The sequence below is a fragment of the Marmota monax genome, unplaced genomic scaffold, assembly GCF_021218885.2.
Source record: "Marmota monax isolate L192 unplaced genomic scaffold, Marmota_monax_Labrador192_F-V1.1 WCK01_AAM20220418_F8-fsc00012, whole genome shotgun sequence".
NCBI lineage: Eukaryota > Metazoa > Chordata > Mammalia > Rodentia > Sciuridae > Marmota > Marmota monax.
Window position 1 is genome coordinate 29,932,959 of NW_026695227.1, and position 18,998 is coordinate 29,951,956.

Here is an 18,998-nt window from a genome sequence, read left to right on the forward strand (position 1 = left end):
CAAGGAACCAGGCCTTCTCACCAATCTTCATCTGGAAATTGTTGAAGGAGTGCTCATTGATGTGCTTCATCTGCTCCATGAGCCGCATTGCATAGTCTGCGAGGGCAGTGATGTGGGATCGTCCCACCTGATCATAGGTGCTGGCATTCAGCCCAGAGGCAGCCATGTAGGTGCTACCAATTGTCTTGATCTTTTCCAGTTGCTTGAACCGTTCCTCGCTGATGATCTGGACAATACAGGGGAATCTAGTTGTCAAGGCAAAACCCAGCTCTGCTCCAAGGCTCATTCCTCTCCATACCTTCGCTCCTTTCCCTCATTTCTATCTTGAAAGTACCCCACACACACACACCACCATCACCACTTTTTAATGGATGAGCTCCCTTCCAGATGCTGCTCTCACTACAGAACTGAGCAGCCAGGAAAATAGGCAGTCTAGGGACCTAGGCAAGGCCTTGAGAATAGCACTTGGGACGATCAACTGTGATGCTGTGATGACCCACTCAGAGAACACAGAGGTCATTGAGCATTAACTACTCCAACGCTCATCTCTGGGGGGAACTGAGTCCCAAAATGAGGAAGGGACTTCCCATTCCTGACCTGAATGTTCAGAACACTTCCTCATATTTTGCTTCCATTTTCTCTATTCAGGGAATGGTCTTATTTGCTTGGTCCCATGAGGTCAGACTACTGCTTTCCTTTTCATGACATCCACCTAGTACCTTTCCTATCCCTCACTAATCATTATGACCTTCTTTGTTCCCCAATAAGGATGTCCTGTCCCCACTGGGGCTGACCCCCCTTGCCACCTCTGACCTTCATGGGTTCTTTCCCTCACCTCCACTGTACCTACTCTTACCCCTATCCATGACATCACTGGTTCCCATTAAATCTCCCTTTCTCCTCCATTACCACCCACCCCCTCTAATTATGGCCTTCTCATCCAAAGTTCACATCACTCCTCTGGTCCCCAAGTTCCCCTACTGTCTGCCAGCACTGGTCACCTGGACAAATACCTCATCAAAGTCAGCGATGATCTCGTTGAGCAGCCGCAGGCACTCGACACCCTCATTATTTGCCTCCAGCTCCACATAGAACTCGGAGAAGTTGGCAATGGAGGCAAACATAACAGCCACACACTCACACGACTGATAGTAGAGTTCATCATTCCGGCGCTCACGGGCCAGGAAGTGGGCAGCCACATCCTTGGGTAGAATGTTATGCAGCAACCGCCGGTTGTATGCTTGGAGCTCCTCCATCTCCTCCTTCTCCCCTGTTGCCTGTGGATACCACATCCATCGCCCATTACCCAACATTCACAAGGGGTGGGTATAGTGGCCAAGGCCTGGAGTTGAGCATCAGAGGGAATCATGTAGAGGAAGAAAGACACTGATAGATGAGGCCTAAAGATCAGGCAAAGAGGTGAAGGGGGCAAATATAGGAGGAGACAGAGGGAAGGGCATGAGCAGAGAAGGCATGGGACTAGTTGGGCTTAGGGCAGCCTGAGCCTTAGCCAGCTAGCAAGAAATGCATTTTTGGCTTGGCCCAGGCTCTGGCCCCAAGTTCCTCCACCTCTGCCAAAGGCCCATCCAAGTCACCTGCAGTTTCCAGAGGAAGTCCAGGCGGGCAGTTGACTCCACCTGCTGGGCATGCAGATACAGCGCCAGTGCAAACACCAATAGGATCACAGGGGTCATGTATTTGAGTGCCACCCTCCCTGCAGCTGGGCTAAGGATAAGCAGAGACATGCTTGGTATCCTCAGGAGGCAGCTGATGGCCCCACCCTTTGCTTCCCTGGAGCCCTCACTTACCAGTCCAGCCCATCAAAGGTCTCATTGGATGGAACCCTGGCATGAAAATACAAAAGACAGGAAGCATCTTCAGTGCTTTCTGGGTTGCTCGGCAGGCCATGGAGAAGGGACAGAGACTGCATTACCAAGCCTATGCGACCAGTTAGGCATTGGGCCAGAGCTTTTCTATATATTTTCTATATATTAACTCCTACTGGCTTTTCTACTTACTAGTATAGGACAAATTACTTAAAACTAAGTTCAGTTTCCTCATAAGCAAAACAAGAATCAGATCTAAATAATGCATATGGAAGACTTAGCCCATATCTGGCATACAGTAAACCTTCATAAATGTTAATTACTATTATCTTTATAATTACCCTATGGTATAGGTGGCACTGCCATTTTACAGGTGAGAAAACTGAGGCTCAGAGAAGTTAACTCACCTGTCCAAGGTCACATAGCTAATAAATGGTAGAGCAGGGATTCAAACCCAGCAGTCTCCAGAGGCTCTCTACCTCAACAAGCTATGGCTACATATCACAAGGGGTAGGATTTTGCATAAGAAAAGTCAGTGTGGTGTCCTTAAGCAGGAGTTAGAAATGTGGGTTCTAAGCCCGGGCTCTGCCACCAAGCAGCTCTGTGACTCACAGGTGTTAAGACATTGGGTAGGAAAGCACCAGGCATATGTCAGAGGGAATTTTTGTTAACGTCTAGCCTAAAGAGACAGGGATTTTTTGAGAACTGGGGTGCTTCCCTAGGGTAACTACTTGGGGTCACATGCCAGGAGTTCCTCCATTTCCTCCCTTTCTCCCACGGGTACATAGTAGCATTCCAAGGGTATAAGGGCCTGGGCACAAGAGAGAGACTCAGTGACCCAGCAGAGTCAGGAAGACTTCTGGAGTATTAAGGGGGCTGAGAATAAACTTACAAGCCATGGACACCAAGCAGTAGGTCATAGTTGTCGAAGATGGTGGCTGGGGGACCCAGCAGAAGCAGCATCAAATAGATGAGCCCCAAGACAAAGATCATGGCCAACTTGCCGATGCTGCTGATGTGCAGGAAGACAGAGCTGGCCAAAAGACTCAGGAGCATGTTCCCAACGAAGTACTGGGGGAGGGGGCGATGGCAGAGGAAGCGTTGGGTGACAGCAGAGGTACTGGCACCCGGGGCAGGAAGAGCCCTGTACTCCCCTGCCTGACCTATCTTCCCCTTCCACAACCCTCAAACCCCAATATCCCTCACCCTCCATGCCTGGCCTACACCACACTAGGGCCCCTGGTTATTTAGAAGTGTGGGTTCTAAGCCACACTTGGGGAGTCTGGTGAGTTCCTGGGTCCCCAGTGCCAATCATCAGCCTGGCACAGGAGGGCCAAAAAGTGTGCCAGGACACCCCCCTCTGCCTGAACACTGCTTGGACACCTCAGGGAAGCTGCAGGTGGGTGCGGTGCCCTCACACAGGGGAGCATCCAGGCCAAGAGAGTAATTGAGCTGTTGTAGATGGCAGGCAGTGATGTCAGCAGGTGTTAAATTCAGCATCTGGGCTGCACAAGTCCGTATGGGGGTGTGGTCACAGGTGAACTGCAAAAGTCAGGTACATATCAGGGTACAAGGAGGGGAAGGGTTACAAAGGCCATGCCCGGGTGCCTTATATTCCAGGGGCCAAAGTTCTCAGGGGATGACAAGAGGTGGAGGAAATGAAGAAGGAGAATTGGCATTAACCATTCCTCTCATCTATGACAGCAGGCTCCCTGAGGGCAGGAAGCATTCCCAGTGCCAGAGTAGTGCTCGGCACAAAGCAGAGGTGGAAGAACTCCCACTGGACTCTTACCATGTTAGCAATAGCAGAAATGAACACAAGGAGGACTGAAAAGATGCCGACTGTGGTGCTATGTGCCCGTGAACGGACAATGCTACGGGACAAACGCTGCAGGGCCTTGGGGAACAGCTGTAGTAGCAAATGACCAAAAGTTAGAAGCCACATCAGCCAAGAAGGAAGGCCACCCATGGATGGGACACAGAAGGAGAGGAATGACCTTTCCTCCCTCTCCCCATGGGTCCCCCTCCCTACCACCCAAGATCCCTGAGGAAGTCCCCCTACATACGGAACCACAGGAGTATACAGCACAGATCAGCACAGTAACCAGCAACAGCAGGAAGATACTGGCATAAATCCCAAGCATCAGGGTGGAGCTGAGGCAGGGAAAATGTTGCTCAGGAAGATGTGGACACTTTGTCCCAACCCCAGAACAAGCAGGGGTGCAGGCTCCAGGAACTGGGGGCTTGTGTGGGTATTTATGACTATTCCAGGAAGGTTAATGAGGGGCAAGGCTCTCACTGTGGGAAGATGAGGAGCTGGATGAAGCAGATGAAGCAGAAGACCAGCAAGGCACAGGCAACATAGGCTCCGAAGCGGGGATCCACCTTCCGTGAGTACTGAGGGAGAGGGGGCTGAGCTGAGCACTGGGTGTTGCTGCCCTGGGGCAGGCAGGGACAGCAAAGGCAGGGTACTCCTCAAGGGGAGGAGAAACAATTAGACCAATTGATATGAATCTCCACCCTACTGTGCTCCCTCCCCATTCCTCAAAACCCTGTCCTGATCCCTCACCTGTGTTCAACCTTTTCTGCCTGAATCTGCCCTTCCCCCAGCCCTCATCCTTTTGTATCCCCCAAACCTTCTTCTCAAGATCCTCTCTTTGGAAGGTGAGCAGGAACCGGCGCACATGGTCCTTACGCAGCTGATCAATGCTGCGGGCATCGATGGCACGACCCAGGAACTCATCCACCTCATCCTCAGGGTTCAGGGCATCTTGGGCACCCCGGCTGAGGGCAGGGGACATGCTTCACCAAGTGCATGAGCAATAGCATGTGATAAATAGTGAGAGGAGGAGGGCATAGGCAGCAACCAAGCCAGTGCATGTGAGCCACATATGTGGCTCCTGCTCCCACACACATATCAAAAGCCCAGGAAAGAAGGGATCTCAGGTCCTGCAGCTCCAGTCCAGGTGTAAGTACCTTCTCCCTCCTCATCCCCCCTCCTCAACAACCTGACTTACTTGTCTTTGCTGGAATCATCAATGCCCTGGAGAAGGGAACAGAGTGTGAATGAGGGGAGGGGCCACCACCCTCACCTCTGCAGTCCCTTCTCCCATTCCCAACACTGGGTAGAGGGTGTCCCCACATATGCTTTTGGGTACATGGGACCCCAGAGATGAACCATTCTCCTGACCCCAACAGAAAGCACACATGAAGTTGGCAGCTGTAGGAAGGAGGGGGGTGCAGTGTTGAAGGAAACAAAAAAAGTGAGGCCCCATGTCCTGGTCTCGAGGGTCCCTCACCATCTGGCGGAAAGCTTTGGAGTCCTTGGTCCGGGAGAAAGCACGATCAGGCACCCAGCGGGGCATTAGCCCTTCCATGGAGTTGGCCCGTGTCCGCTGCAGCTTGGCCAGCATGGCCTTCTCCTCTTTCTGTGAGGGCAGTGCGGATACAGGTTTAGAAGAAGGTCCCCAAGAAGGTCTTTGCCGACTCATCTCTATTTGTCCCTGCTTGCCCTTCCCCCCCAGCCCTGCCTTGGCCCTGACCCTTTTCTGGCTGGCGCCCAGGATGAGGAAAGTCTCAATACGCTGCTCCTTGAGGTATGCATTGCGCTCACCACCACGGCCTGGCTCCACCTCATAGTCCCCATTCAGGTACTGCAGCGTGGCCCGAGTGATGTGGATGCGTCTGTATGGGACCAGGAGGTGAGTCCCTGAATCTCCCACCTCCTTCCCATCCCCTACCACCTGGCTCTTCTACTCACCCAGCCCGGCCCCCTGCCTCCATGTGGTTGGCCAGGGTTACATCGTTGGACCACACATCAAACTGCCATTTCCTCAGGCCAAGGACACCACAGTGTACACGCCCACTGTGGATGCCCACACGCATGTTCACATTCACGCCTGTCACCTCACGCACCAACCTGGGAAGATGCAGCTTGGGATCAGCTCTTGGTACAGTCTTCCCCTCCCCCAGTCCATAACACAGGCAGCCCAGGGGACAAGTACAGATTACACAGTTGCAGGGGACAGAAGCATAGCCTTGGCTGGACATTGGCAGGAGGCTGCACAGGGCTCAAGGACAAAGGTTTGAGAGCTGTGTTAGCAGGGCCTGTAGCATTTTGTGAAACTGAGCTGGCAGAGGAAGAATCACATCTCTCACCCTCAGCCTGCTCAGCTGGCATTTTCTGCAGCCCCATTCCCCACCACCCAGCTCCCTGCACCCTCCAGGCTGGTTGGAGTCTAGAGGTGCCACATGGGTCTTCACACAGACTGGAGAAAGAGCCAAGGCTGAGGAAAATTCCTGAAGACACATTAAAGAGTAGGAATAGTATGGGACACCCACAATTCCAGGAATCCTGGGAAGGGAGCACTGCTTACGAGATGGCCTCGATCATGTCCACCCCCATCTCCACACAGCAATGGGCATGATCTGCTCGGGCCTCTGGCAGCCCTGACACACAGTAGTAACAATCCCCTAAGATTTTGATCCTGAGGCAATGATTTTCCTGAAGGGGAAGAGGTAAAGGAAAGGGTCACCTTTACTCTCCTACCCACTCAGCCTACCTGGCTCACCGCCCTCACTGTACCCTATCTGCCACCCACACCCCCAGCTGCCACAGGCAAAGCTGGGCTCTCACCACAACTGGCACCACCCCAAGCCCCAGCACCCTCACCGCGGCCAGCTTGTCAAACCGGGCAAAGAGCTCATTCAAGGTCATGACCAGCTCCTGAGCAGTGCACTGAGAGGCCAGGCTGGTGAAGCCCTCAATGTCCGCAAACAGGATGCTGTGAACAACAGCAAAGGATAGGTGGGCCATGCAGCCCTCAAAGTCTCCCAGAACCTCCCACCCCTCCTGGTATCCTCCTATCCCTGCCCTACCTGACGTTGTCATGCTTCTGGATGTAGATCTTGTGGAACATCATGTCTTCTTTTTTTGTGTTGATGTCTTCTTTCATCTCCATGGCAACATGCTGGGGCAACACCGAGAGCAGCAGCCGCTCCTAGACCAGTGGTTCCAACAGGGCACTGCTATCCTCTTTACAATTCTTCCTAATCCTTCCACATTATCTCTGGGAACCTGAACTTCCCTTCTGGACTGTGACCCAACACTGTCCACCAGAGTCCTCAGCAGTCTTCCATCCCAGCCCTCTCTAATCAACCCTCACTCAATCTCCCAAATGCACTCCTGTCTACTCCCACCCTTGGACAAGACAGAACCCCAGTGTCACAGAGCCTCTGTGATGCACAGTCCAGGAGGAACTATTCACAGAGTTCCACAGACTTGAACAAGCAGCAGATCCAATCTGTAAGCTATTGGGGAATTAGGAGGGGAACACTGGTCAGGGGAAACAGCTCCCACCTGCTGCCGATTCTCATGCTGCAGGTGCAGACGAGCCTGGATATAACCGCGGGTCTCCTGAAAGGCCTGGCGCTGAGACACCTCAGCTGGGTAGTGTGTGCAGATGCCAATGACGTTGGTGCAGAGGAACAGCACCACATTAGCACCAAGCTGCAGGATGGTGGCAGAGGCAGATGGGTGAGCACCCACCCCAACACACACACACACACACACACACACACATGCACACATACAACTTGCTAGGCTTTCTCTAAATGTATCCCTTTGAGAGAGAAGCCATAGTCCTGCACCCTCTCTGTCCCCATCCTTGAAACATATCTCTTCCATTCCTCAAGGACTTCACATCCTGGCCCTCTGCCTGGGTCACTCCATGACTAAAAAGGTAATATTATCACAGCATCTGGGAACAGGAGCACCAACTAGGACCAGGTAGGTCATGGTGCCCACCTCAGCTCCCTATGATCCCCTGCCTCACAAACACCCGAAAGAAAGACAAAGGCTGCTCCCCCTACATGGGATTCTCCTTACAGAAGAATAGCACCCACAAGGGCTGGGGCTGTAGCTCAGTGGCAGAGAGCTTGCCTAGTAGCATGTGTGAGGCACTGGGTTCAATCCTTAATACCACATAAAAATAAATAAATAAAATAAAGGCATTCTATCCATCTACAACTAAAAAAAAAAAAAAGAATAGCACCCAGGAGGCCTGAGCTCTCTCCATCCTCCTCTGAGTGGCCCAGGACAAGTCACCTCATCTCTGGGCCTCTGTTTGCTCATCTATAACTCAAACAGGGAAGAATAAGAAGATCTCTAAAACTTTGGCTGCCACTTAATGATAAATTTGTTTAAAAGAGGCTGTGTAGTTTCTCTTGCCATTAAAATAATAACACAACTATTGTTTAATGCCTAACTGATTTTGAATTTTGATCTTGTGTAGAAAATAATTTAGACTGGTATATTATTTTGGTAATGTAGTCTATTATAAAGTTCAATACAGCATAAAAATCCCTTGATTAATAAAAAAAATTTCTAAAGTCTCTCCCTGCCCTGCATACTGAATAACAATAATGACCATTATTACCATTATTATTCTTATTATTATTAATTATTATTATCACCACCACTATAGCTGGTTTGTTGGCCATCTGCAACATGCCAGGATTCTATGGACACTTCCTATACATTAATTTATGCATTTCTTACAACTCTATGAATTGACAATATCCCATTTTATTTATTTGTTTTGGGTACTGGGGATTGAATCCCAGGGCACTTTACCACTAAGCTACATTCCTATTTATTTATTTACTTACTTACTTACTTACTTACTTATTTTAAATTTTGAGACAGGGTCTGCCTAGGTTGTGAGTGTCTCATTAAATTGCTGAGATTAGCCTTGAACTTGTAATACTCCTGACTCAGCCTACCGAGTTGCTGGGATTACAGGGGTACACCACCACAGCAACAGCATCCCATTTTAAAGGTGAGGATCTCAGAGTACAGAGAAGTTTGGTAACCTGCCCAAGATCACACAGTTGGTGTGGCTGGTATGGGACTTAAGCCCAGGACAGTTAGACTCCAAAGCCTGTGTTCCAACCTAGTGCATTCCAGGTTTCCAAGAGTCCTCCTTGTTCCACTCAAGCTCAAGGCCAAGCTCAGAACCCAGGCTTGGGAGTCATCAATTCCACTATACAAAGAACCCTCTATAACTGGGGATGAGGTACCTCCATGTCTGGCTACCCCCAAGGTATAACTCCCCCCACACACACTAGATCCTGCTGGGCCCTGCCAGGTCCCACACCAAGGCCCCCACCTTAGGCATGGTCAGCCCTCATCATTATCACTGGCTGGCTGGAGAGCAAATCCAAGAAAAGCTGGCCTCAGTGCTTTTGGAAACTAGGGGGTTAACCTGGCACTTACAGCTCCACCCCAGAGCTGGATGGGGCAGGGCTCTGGTCTAGGAGAAGGGAGGGAAAGCTTACCAACTGATCTGAACCAAAACTAGTCCTACAGACTTCAAAAGGTCACTCAATTTAGGGGACCTCAGTTTCTTCTATGTAAATTTGAGAAGTAGATTTGACTAACTCCTAGTCATTTTCAGCTGTGACCCCCACAAGACTGGCCTCTCAGCTTTCCTCCCAGTCCAGTGCACAAGGCCCCAGGCCAAATAGACCGAGGTCCCCCTCCCAGCAGCAGGGGTGAAGAGGGGGCACACTCTCTCCCCATGGGGCTTCTAAGAATAGCCCCCAGTGGGGGAGAAGGAAAAGGGGGGCAAATAAGGCAACTTCCCTTCCTGGCCCCAGGAGCCCAAAAGGAAAATGTGAGTCACGGTGGAGGGAAGGGGAAGGGGGATGAGAGACTGAAATAACTGTTCACACACATCCCTGTCCGACTGTGAGAAAAAATGGATGCCAGGACACTGGAGGAGATGCCAGCTGGGCTGGGGTCACCAGGTGACACTGCTCAGTGTGTCTGAATGAGTGGGCTGGGGAGGAAGGTCCTTCTCACTAACATGACTGGGGCTGGATCTGGGAAGGGGCTGACCAAAGGAAGCTCAAAGGAGGTCACAAAACCCCACTCCCTCCAAAAGCACACAGGGAATTGTTCTCAGCTCATAGGAGGCTATATGAGCAGTCCTGGCCTTACAGATAGGCATAAGGGCAGCACAACTTTCTTCATCACTCCAAAAATGTATTCGCCAAGACCCACAGGATTAGGCCAGGCACCCTTACAGAAGTGGGACGCTGGCAGTTCTGACCTTCCTGAAGCTGAACCTCCCCAATCAGGTACCAGGCCTGGCTCTGGGCATCATGCCAGCAGAGAGCAGAGAAGAGACCCACCCACCTCTGGCCATCCAGAGAGGAACGGGGAAGGAAGGCACCACCTCTAAGCTCCCTCTCCTCCAAGATGGCAGGCCAGCCCCAAAGCCCACCTTAATAGCCTGAAAGAAAAGCTGGGGGACCAGCAAGGGTAGAAGGACCTAGCCCTTTAAGAGGTCCAACAGTGCCCTGTGGGCACGTGTTCCACAAACAAACGGGCTATAAAGCTACTTTTAAAAAGGTACGTTGTGTTCTGGAGCACAGGCTGGGCGGGGAAGGGCATCATGCCAGAGCACCTAGCTCCTCACCCTGGGAGCCCCAGGCAACTTCCTCTCCATGGTCAGACCAGGGTGGGCCACAAACCACAAGCCCTGGGCAAGGCAGAGGCTAGTCCCTCACACACTGAGGGAAGTAGAGGACAGCACTCAAGATTGGTGGCAATGATTGCCCATACGGAGTGCTGACTAGGGGAGTGTACCAACAGCAGCCTGGCCTTTGCACCACAGCAGGGGATAACATGAGAACCCATCAACATGTCTCTCTGAAAGGAGCTTCCCAAAAATCCTATAGCACTCCCCATAGCTCACTGCCACAAGTGGGAACCCTGACCTGTTAGGTCCTACTCCACTCAGAGAAGGGTAAAGTCCTCACAGCAATACCATGATACAAGCTATTTTTACCCTGGTTTTACAGACTGGGAAACGAAGCCTGGAGAGGCAAGTTAGTTGTCTAAGATCCCACAGAGCAGAATGCAACACACTGGACAACCAGTCTACCTGCAACCACACCCTTATTCTCACTTCCATGTGGTGATACTGAGCCCCACTTACCCACACTTAGCACCCCAAGACAGTATCCAGCACATACGGAGAACCTCAGAGCAAGATTGTGGACCAAGATGTGTGGACATTAGACTCTGGTGTTCCTCTCTTCTCTAGTATAATTCCATTCAAATCACCCCGAGCCCAGGGGAAACCCAAGCTCTCTACCTTCCCTGTTGTCTCAGAAACAGCCTTAGTCTAGGAGAGAGGTGACTCCTTCTTTACCAATTCTATCCAAAACTTGTTCTTCCCTTCAGATCATCACCTAGAACTGTTCTTCAGGGATGGTACCAGGGCCTGAGTCTCAAGGGTCAACTTGGGGACAGAGGATACAACCTGCACAATCTTCTCAGTTCCACCGTAGCCCAGGGTCTAAACATCACATCCCCACCTCAAGCCCCACATTGTGTCTCTCTACAGGCTACATTATTTCAGTAGGCTCAGGCCAAAGAGCTGGAGACTGTGATCTATGGTGACAGACTACAGGCCTGGGTTCTGGAATCCTCCCTCCTCTCAGCAGCATCCCCTGCCACAGATTCCAACTGGAGTGGCATTCCTCAAACCTGGCCTCCCAGCTAGAAATCCCCACACTCGGGATCCACCCATGACTCCCCTACCCTTCATTTCCAAGTCTCCTTGCCATTCCTATCCAAGTGCTCTCCACACCCACCTGCTTCCAGAGGAAGGTGTCACCACGGTTGAGTTGCCAGGCCAAGATCAAATGCAACGTGGAGAGGCCCAGTCCACTGAGCACAGCAGCCCGCATGCGGATGGGTAGGAGTGTGTAGGTGATGTAGACGAAAAACAAGGGGCACCAGAGGCCTGCTGAGGGGCTGTGCGGGTTGGCTGCCAGGGCACCCCCGACCTGCACAGCCGCCAGGATGCCCAGCACCACGTAACTCACCACCCACATGGAGTCCTGGCGGAAACTGTGTCGGTTACATACCACCATGAGTACCACAAAGAGGGTGGCAGCACAGGCCAGCAGGGCCACGTAGGCAGGCTGAGGGCGTGTGGGTGCTGCGTGGAAAATGAGCAGCACCACCATGAGCAGCACAAGCACCGCCATCAGCAGCGTCAGGCTGCTCTGGTTCATCTGGAAGAAGTAGCGCTGGTACAGGCGCTCCAGCTTAGCTGAGCGGAACTGCTTTGACTGGAACACCTGCACCAGACGGCGCCAGCAGGATCGCCTGCTCCTGGGTGCCACATCAGGTGCCACCTCAGCTGTTCCAACTGCTGCTGTCACCTCAGTGTCCTCAAAGCCCAGGGCCACTGCCCGCAACCCCAGCTCCACGCCTTTGCCTGGGCCTGCCCTCCGGATGAAGGCCTCATCCTGCCAGGGGCACCGAGCAGGAGCTGCAGGGGTGGGGCTGGGTGGCTCTGCATCCTGGAGGCAGCTCATATAGTGGGGTGTACAGAAGCCACTGGACCGAGTCCCACGGCGTGGGCGCTTCTGCCCATTGCGTTCACCCCAGGCTGTTTTCCGTTCATCCACTTTAGGGACCAGGAGACCACTAAACCATGACATGCTGCTGGAAAGAAAGGCATAAGATGGTCTTAACAACACCATCAGGGCTTCTGCCACCTGTAATAGTGCATCACCTGAACACTTCCCACAGCCCAGCTAAGCACTTCATATACATCATTCTCATAAAATTACTTTGAAGTAGGCAGTGGCATCCCCATTCAACAGGCGAGAAACCATGACACCGGGAGATGAAGAAACTTCCCCAAGATCCAGCAACCACAAAAGTGCAAAAACCAAGATTCTAAGCCAAAGCCAGCATACTTAACAATTCACCTCTCCCCTAAAGGCATTGATTTCCTGGTGGTCACAAACACAAGAGCCCATGTCAAGGGGTGAAGCAACCCATAGTTCAGGAGAACTGCAAGGAATAGTCCATACCCTGAGCATGGAAGGCAATCACCACCTGGCACCAGTAGATTACTGCCACTGGTGTCCCAGTGGGGCCAAAGCTTCTGACTTTTCATCAGAAAGTATATTTCAATGCAACATCTGTTGATTTTTTTAACACTGGCAACTAATCCACATTTTCAACACTGCAAGCCAAATAAATCATGTCTCTGGAATGAGCTCTGCCTGCGAGCTGCCCATCAGTGACCTCTGTACTAAAGGGAATCTCTTTCCACATCCTTCCTCATCATTCAGATACCCATGGCACATTTCACCAAGCTAAATTCAACTTTCCAGTCAGGTCATAGCTTAAGTATAACTTCCTCAGGGAAGAATTCCCAGCTCTCCCACCCAAACTAAGTTTGGTCCCTTACCTCTGTACATTTCCTCCATAATAATTATTGCAATTATAATTAAATAATTCCTTGTGTAATGCCCACAAAGCAGAAGGCAGACTGGGACTTCTCTGCATGCCCCTCTACCAAAAGCTTTGTGAGGGCAGAGATTAACTCAATTTTATTCATCACTTTTATCACCAGAGCCATGTAGTAGACCCGTCTTATAGTAGGGACTCGATAAATACATATTGAAAAGATAGAAAGCAAGCAAGCTTAAAGGCATGGAAATGAAGCAGCTAATAATGATAGTCCTGACTCTATCTTCCTCACTCCACCTAGTCACATTAGCTTCTTTGCTGGGACTCGTGTTCCCCCACCTGGAACAAGAGCTCCTCTAGGTCAGAGCCCAAATGTCCCCCTTATCAGTGAGGCTCTCTCTAACCACATTGTAATAGCAACTCCCTTTCCTGGGGCTCCCTATCTCTCTTCCCAGCTTTATACTTTCTCTTACTCCTCAGCTCTTATCAGCAACTGCCATTCTATGTATTTTTCTTATTTGTTCATTGTCTCTCCTAACTGGAATGTCAATTTCATGAAGGCAAGAATTTGGGCCTGTTTTGCTCACTCATGATCCTCAACACTTAGTAGGATGTAAATAAATATTAAGTGGATGGATGAATTATACCCCCCATAAACTTTCTCTGCCTTTTCAAATGCTTAATTCCACCTGATTTCCATTAAAACATTGTGAAGTGGCCACCTGGGGCACAAGACAAATTCAACAGAAAAAAATAAAAGCCGAAGTCCATGCCAGTTTTATATGTCTGGCCCAAGCTACAGAGATCCTAGGTAACCAAATCAGTCTTAGATCCCAGGTTTCCCGGAGGGACGAGCTTTGGACTGGGGTGGGAAGACTCCATGACAATAGCTCTAACATGTCTCCTGACTGAGCCCAGGTCAGGAGTAGATGAACATGAAAGAACTGTCACCTGTGGATGCCCATATTCCCACCAGGGCCACATACCTCCATGTCCACAGGGCACCCTGAGGGGCCCCTTGTACTTAAACCTGCTGAGCAAACAGCACTGACATTTGTACTCACTAGGGAACTGGAAGGAAGTGTACCCAGTGCTTGCCCCAGGTGGCCACAGAACCAGACACTCATGCCAGATGAGCAGCACTCCAGACACCCAAGGGCCCAAAAAGCAGAAGGCAGGCTGGGACTTCTCTGCACACCCCAAAACCTCCATCTCCTTCTCCTCAGCCAAGTTCTGTCGGCATCCCTTCTCCTATATTCCATACAGCAGCATGCCCTTCAAACTCGAATCACCAACAGTGTCATCTGGAAGGACAGATCAAGACTACAAGACTTTTGGTCAGGCTGGCATTTGGAAAAGGTCACCAAAGGAAGCCTGGCGTTTGACAATATTTCATTAGAAGCACCTTTGGTGTGAGACCAGGTTTCAAACCTTAGTGTGATTATTTGCTAGCTACTCCACCTGGGACAAGTTACTTAACCTCCCTGCATCAGTTTCTTCATCTATAAAATGGGAATAATAATGGTCCTGAGGAAAGAACCTAATAATACCTGTCATATAGTTCACACTTGGTAAATATTAGTTCTTCTCCCCACCCCACAACACTTTGAACCCAAACCTCTGCCGATGTCCAAGAGATGGAAAGACTAAAGTCATAAGTAAGAAAACACATCCTTTCAGCCAGTCAGATGCTTAGTTCTATCAGTCCCTGTGTCCTTAGTTGTCAGTCCCCAGAGCTGCTGGGGATAGAACCCAGGCTGAGCAGGTTTCCCACCCCACCCCCACGACATTTTGTTTCAGCCTCTTTCCATTCACCAGTCCCCTGCCCTGTTCTTATCTCCAACCACCACTGCCTCGGACCTCTGTTCCCAAAGGACCTTTTCTGGCCATGTTCCCAGCCCCCTGGAAGCACATTTGAGCATCTGGCTCATACCCACAGAGGAAGGGGCAGACACTGTCCAGGGGAACATATCACCCTTCCAAGAACACTGTATGACCCCACAAGGGAATAGCTTCAGAGCTCTGTAACTGTCCAACCAACTGCAACAATCCCACCCTGGGCTCCACTGCAGGCACTGCCCATCCTGGAGAACTTGCTGGACTCCCAGCACTCCTGGCACCCTATGCCAAGCTTAGTATGGCAAGAAATATGGGAGGTCACTGTTCCAAGCCACAAAACTTCTCTATACAGTCCCTCAACCCTCCCTGTCCAAAAACCCATCACTATGAATACCTGGAGCACAGACCACCTCCCTTACCAGCAATCAGAGTTTGACCCTTGCATCTCTGACCTCCTTTCCTGAGTCTTGGACCCTTTTCTCCCACATGGATCTGCTGCTCCTGGCATCACCAACTCCTACAAGTGGAGCTATGTCCCACTCAGCCCTCAGTCCCAGGCTCAGTGCCTCCCAGACCTCAAGTCCCTCCCAAATCATGATGCTTCCATGAGACCAGAGTCTGAAGAAAGCCAAGGCCCGGCCCCAAGGATGGCTCTGCCCACTGCTTGGCTCAATCCTCTTCCTGGCCACCTCTCATCCATCCCATCCCCAGGGGCCATCTGCCCCTGCCCTCCTTGGCAAAAGAAGGCTCCAGGGGTTTTAAAACAACTTCAGAAAGTTCATGGCAAAAAAAGCGCCCAGGCGGGGCCCAACAGTGCCAGCACCACCCACCATGCTGAGACGTGGGCCTCAATTCCAGGCCTTTCCAGATGTAGAGGCTTCCCCAAGGCCTGTATCTGTAGGTTCAGCACTGCCTCTTCCTCCCTTTCCAGCTCTCCCTAAGGACTGCAAAGGGTTCCTACATCCAGCCCCAACCATACAACCCACCAGAGTCTTCCAGCTCACAGTGGGACTCTGGCAAGGAAGAGGAAGGTCTTAGGAAAGGGTCTCTCACCACCTAATTCCACCTCTGGCTTTTAGGTCGCCCCCACACCTCTAAGTTTGCTCTGAATACAGTTTACCTTCCCTGCAGCAGGCCTTGGGAGAAAGAGGAGAATGACACCACCCCTTTCATTCCAAAGGCTTGGGGTGAGGGCAGGGTGGGAGCCTACCGCAGAGAGTCTCCCTCTCCTCTAAACACAATCACACTCTACCCTAAACTTAGAGACTCACCCCTCGGGGCCCCGCTGCCAAACCCACAGGCCAGCCCCTCCCCCAGTACACGCTTCTCCCCCACTTTAGGACAAGCCTGGAAACTCCAGCGAGTGGAGGAAGGGAAGCGTGTGGCGGGGACCGAGGGTGGGGACCCTCCGGCCGGGACCGAGGACTCCTTCATCCCCCATCTCCAGCACTTCTCTTTACCAGCCCCATTGCCTCGGGTCCCCCCACACACCCCAAATAGTCGAGACTGCCCATCTCCGGATTCGCTGCACCCACCCAAAAAAAAAAAAAAAAAAAACTCGTCGGGAGCCGCGCCGGGGTGCCTCTGCTCCAGCCCCGCAGCCCGTGTGCCGGCGTGACCACTTCCCCAGCTCTGCTCCCGCGGGCTCACCTGCCGGCTTGGGTCGGCGCCTCCCCGGGGCCCCCGCCCCGCCGCCCCTGCGGGCTCCGGCCGGCCGGCCGGCCGTCCCGCGGTCCTGCTCCGTGTCCGCGCGTCCCGGCCGTCCCGCCCGCCGTCCAGCCGTCCGAGCGGCCCTCGCCCCCTCCCTTGTTGTCCAGCGCAGCCGCCCTCTACCCCGGATCCAGAAGTCCCCTCCCCGCCGGCTCCCGGACTCCCCGCCTTAAAGGCACAAGCTCCTTTTGTCTGGGCACCCCCTCCCCCTCCCCAGGAGCGGGGGGCAGAGTTGCCCATTCCCCTTCCGAGGAACCGGGTCGTCAAAATGGGGGAAGACCGAAGAATGGGACCCCTCCCTTCGCGCGCCCCTTCCTCTCCTCCGGCCTCTTCCTCCCCCAGTCTTGGGAAAACAAGCGGCTACTGTTCTGGGATCAAGACCCGGGAGGGGAGGGAGCTAAGCACTGTTCCCCCATCCCTTCACCCCGGAGCAGCATCCTCCGGCATTCCAGCCCACCCTCGGCCCAGGGGTCCGCGCGCCACAAACCCACCCTCACACTGCGAAAATGCCACACCCGCCCAACGAGGGTCGGCTTCCTTCCTGTTGGGGTCCCCAGGGGTTGAGCGGGAGCCCAGAGCCCACTCCTCACCCCTCCTTTCCACTCTGCCCCAGCCCCCACCCCGCCGTGCCCGCCCTCCCTTTGGCGGCCTCGCTCCCTCCCGCCGGAACTCAGTTTAATAATTAATTAAAATTTCATTCCACAAGGCGCCAGGTGTGTGCGGCCTGCTTGCCGACACACCACTTCTTTCCTCTCCCCGGCAGCCCTAGGGGGGCATCGTCCCCGAAGGGAACCTGCTGCGCCCAGGGCACAGAAGGGGGATGTGGGAAGAGGCATTTTAGACGTCGCCCTCTGGCCTTACGCTCCCTGAGTGGCCCTTTCCCCACACCTCCTCGCACCTGCCAACTTGCAGAGAGTCCCTCCCCGGGCACCTTTTACCCAAAGGTTTGTGCTTCTCGGCTGGGGTGAGGGGCGGGGTGTGCATTGCTAGGTACAAGAGTCGAGAAATTGTTTGGGGCTTTTATTTATTTCCCGTTTGAAGCAGCTGCCCAAGTTACCTGGGAGATGGAAAAATTATATGAAAGCTCCTTTAACTCTTTGAGGGTTAGAATGATGGTGGAACCAGAAAATAGAGGAGGGTTAATTCCAAGGCTGTGGGTGAGGCTGACTTAAGAGGCAGTACCATTCCTCCAGAGCTGGGAAGAAGGCAGCCTGCCAGGCTTCCCTATGAGCCCCTACCCCGCCTGCGTCCCAGCCCAGGGGGCCCCCAGTTCCCTCAGCCAGACCTGTAGCTCCTCCTTCCATTTTAGCCCCGCCAGCCCCTTCCCCACCCAATATCCCACTGCTTACCCCAGTCCTCTTCCTGGCTGATACCCCAAGCTGCTGCTTCCTCAGACTCAGCCCTCCTTATACGCTTGTCCTTCAAGGCCCTAATTTGTCCACTCCAAATCCTCACCAGGATTCCTAAGCCCAGAAGAGAGCTTGAAATAAGGAAGACAGGGGAAGAGTTAGGAAGTTTCCATCACTTATTAGCTATATATCACTTCAAAGGATATACCTTGGATAAATAATACTTACTCTGTTGGAGCCTCAACTATAAAATGGGGATAAAACCATCTACCCTTTCTCACAGGGTTTCAAGATCAGATAGCAAAATGTTGGTTATAATTTGAAAATGGGAAATGAAAATAAGAAAGTGGTAGTTTATTCTACCATATATGATTGGCAGTTGTGCAAGCCTGGCCGCTAATTTGACCTTTGGGGACTCTTTGCCTGATTTCTCCCTTCAAATAGGCAGTGTTCTTCCCACTATCAAAATTTCCTGGGCTGGGGCTGGGGCTCAGCGGCAGCACATTTGCCTGGCATGTGTGAAGCACTGGGTTCGATTCTGAGCACCGCATATAAATAAATAGAATACAGGTCTATCAACAACTTAAACTTTAAAAAAAAAAAAAATTCCTCTCAGCAGGCACGGTTCCATGAGCCTGTAATCCCAGTGGCTGTGGAAGCTGAGGCAGGAGAATCCGGAGTTCAAAGCCAGCCTCAGCAACAGTGAGGCACTAAGCAATTCAGTGAGACCCTATCTCTAAATAAAATACAAAAATGGTCTGGGGATGAGGCTCAGTGGTGGAGTGGCCCTGAATTCAATCCCCAGTACCAAAAAAAAAAAAAAAAAAATCCTCTCCAACTTGAATCAAATATCTACCATTTACCTCTTGTAATGTGTTTATGGGCTACAGAGGGAAATACAAGAAACAATTAAGGTAAAGAAACATAGGGGAGGAATTGGAGATACAGTGCAAAGATACAGTGTTTTGCATGTGTGTGAGACCCTGG

At 51.9% G+C, this 18,998-nt stretch overlaps 1 protein-coding gene across 5 annotated transcripts in view; it reads right to left on the minus strand.

Moving 5' to 3' along the window:
- Positions 1-18,998, minus strand: part of Adcy6 (adenylate cyclase 6) — a 36,867-nt gene that overhangs the window by 3,918 nt on the left and 13,951 nt on the right. The window contains exons 1-20 of one of the 5 annotated variants that reach the window (XM_058576438.1): positions 17,154-17,175; positions 11,493-12,351; positions 7,186-7,335; positions 6,705-6,826; positions 6,499-6,610; positions 6,203-6,330; positions 5,587-5,745; positions 5,369-5,510; positions 5,126-5,254; positions 4,844-4,869; positions 4,463-4,610; positions 4,126-4,265; positions 3,893-3,980; positions 3,619-3,735; positions 3,210-3,368; positions 2,719-2,897; positions 1,809-1,844; positions 1,596-1,725; positions 1,014-1,277; positions 22-226 (exon numbers count right to left, since the gene is read on the minus strand). In XM_058576438.1, the coding sequence (XP_058432421.1) occupies positions 22-226; positions 1,014-1,277; positions 1,596-1,725; positions 1,809-1,844; positions 2,719-2,897; positions 3,210-3,368; positions 3,619-3,735; positions 3,893-3,980; positions 4,126-4,265; positions 4,463-4,610; positions 4,844-4,869; positions 5,126-5,254; positions 5,369-5,510; positions 5,587-5,745; positions 6,203-6,330; positions 6,499-6,610; positions 6,705-6,826; positions 7,186-7,335; positions 11,493-12,350 (3,292 nt within the window). In that variant the 5' untranslated portion in view covers position 12,351; positions 17,154-17,175. Of the gene's footprint in view, positions 1-21; positions 227-1,013; positions 1,278-1,595; positions 1,726-1,808; positions 1,845-2,718; positions 2,898-3,209; positions 3,369-3,618; positions 3,736-3,892; positions 3,981-4,125; positions 4,266-4,462; positions 4,611-4,843; positions 4,870-5,125; positions 5,255-5,368; positions 5,511-5,586; positions 5,746-6,202; positions 6,331-6,498; positions 6,611-6,704; positions 6,827-7,185; positions 7,336-11,492; positions 12,355-16,602; positions 16,715-17,153; positions 17,176-18,998 lie in introns of those variants that run through there. The other 4 variants (XM_058576436.1, XM_058576437.1, XM_058576435.1 and 1 more) reach the window with 4 other exon arrangements.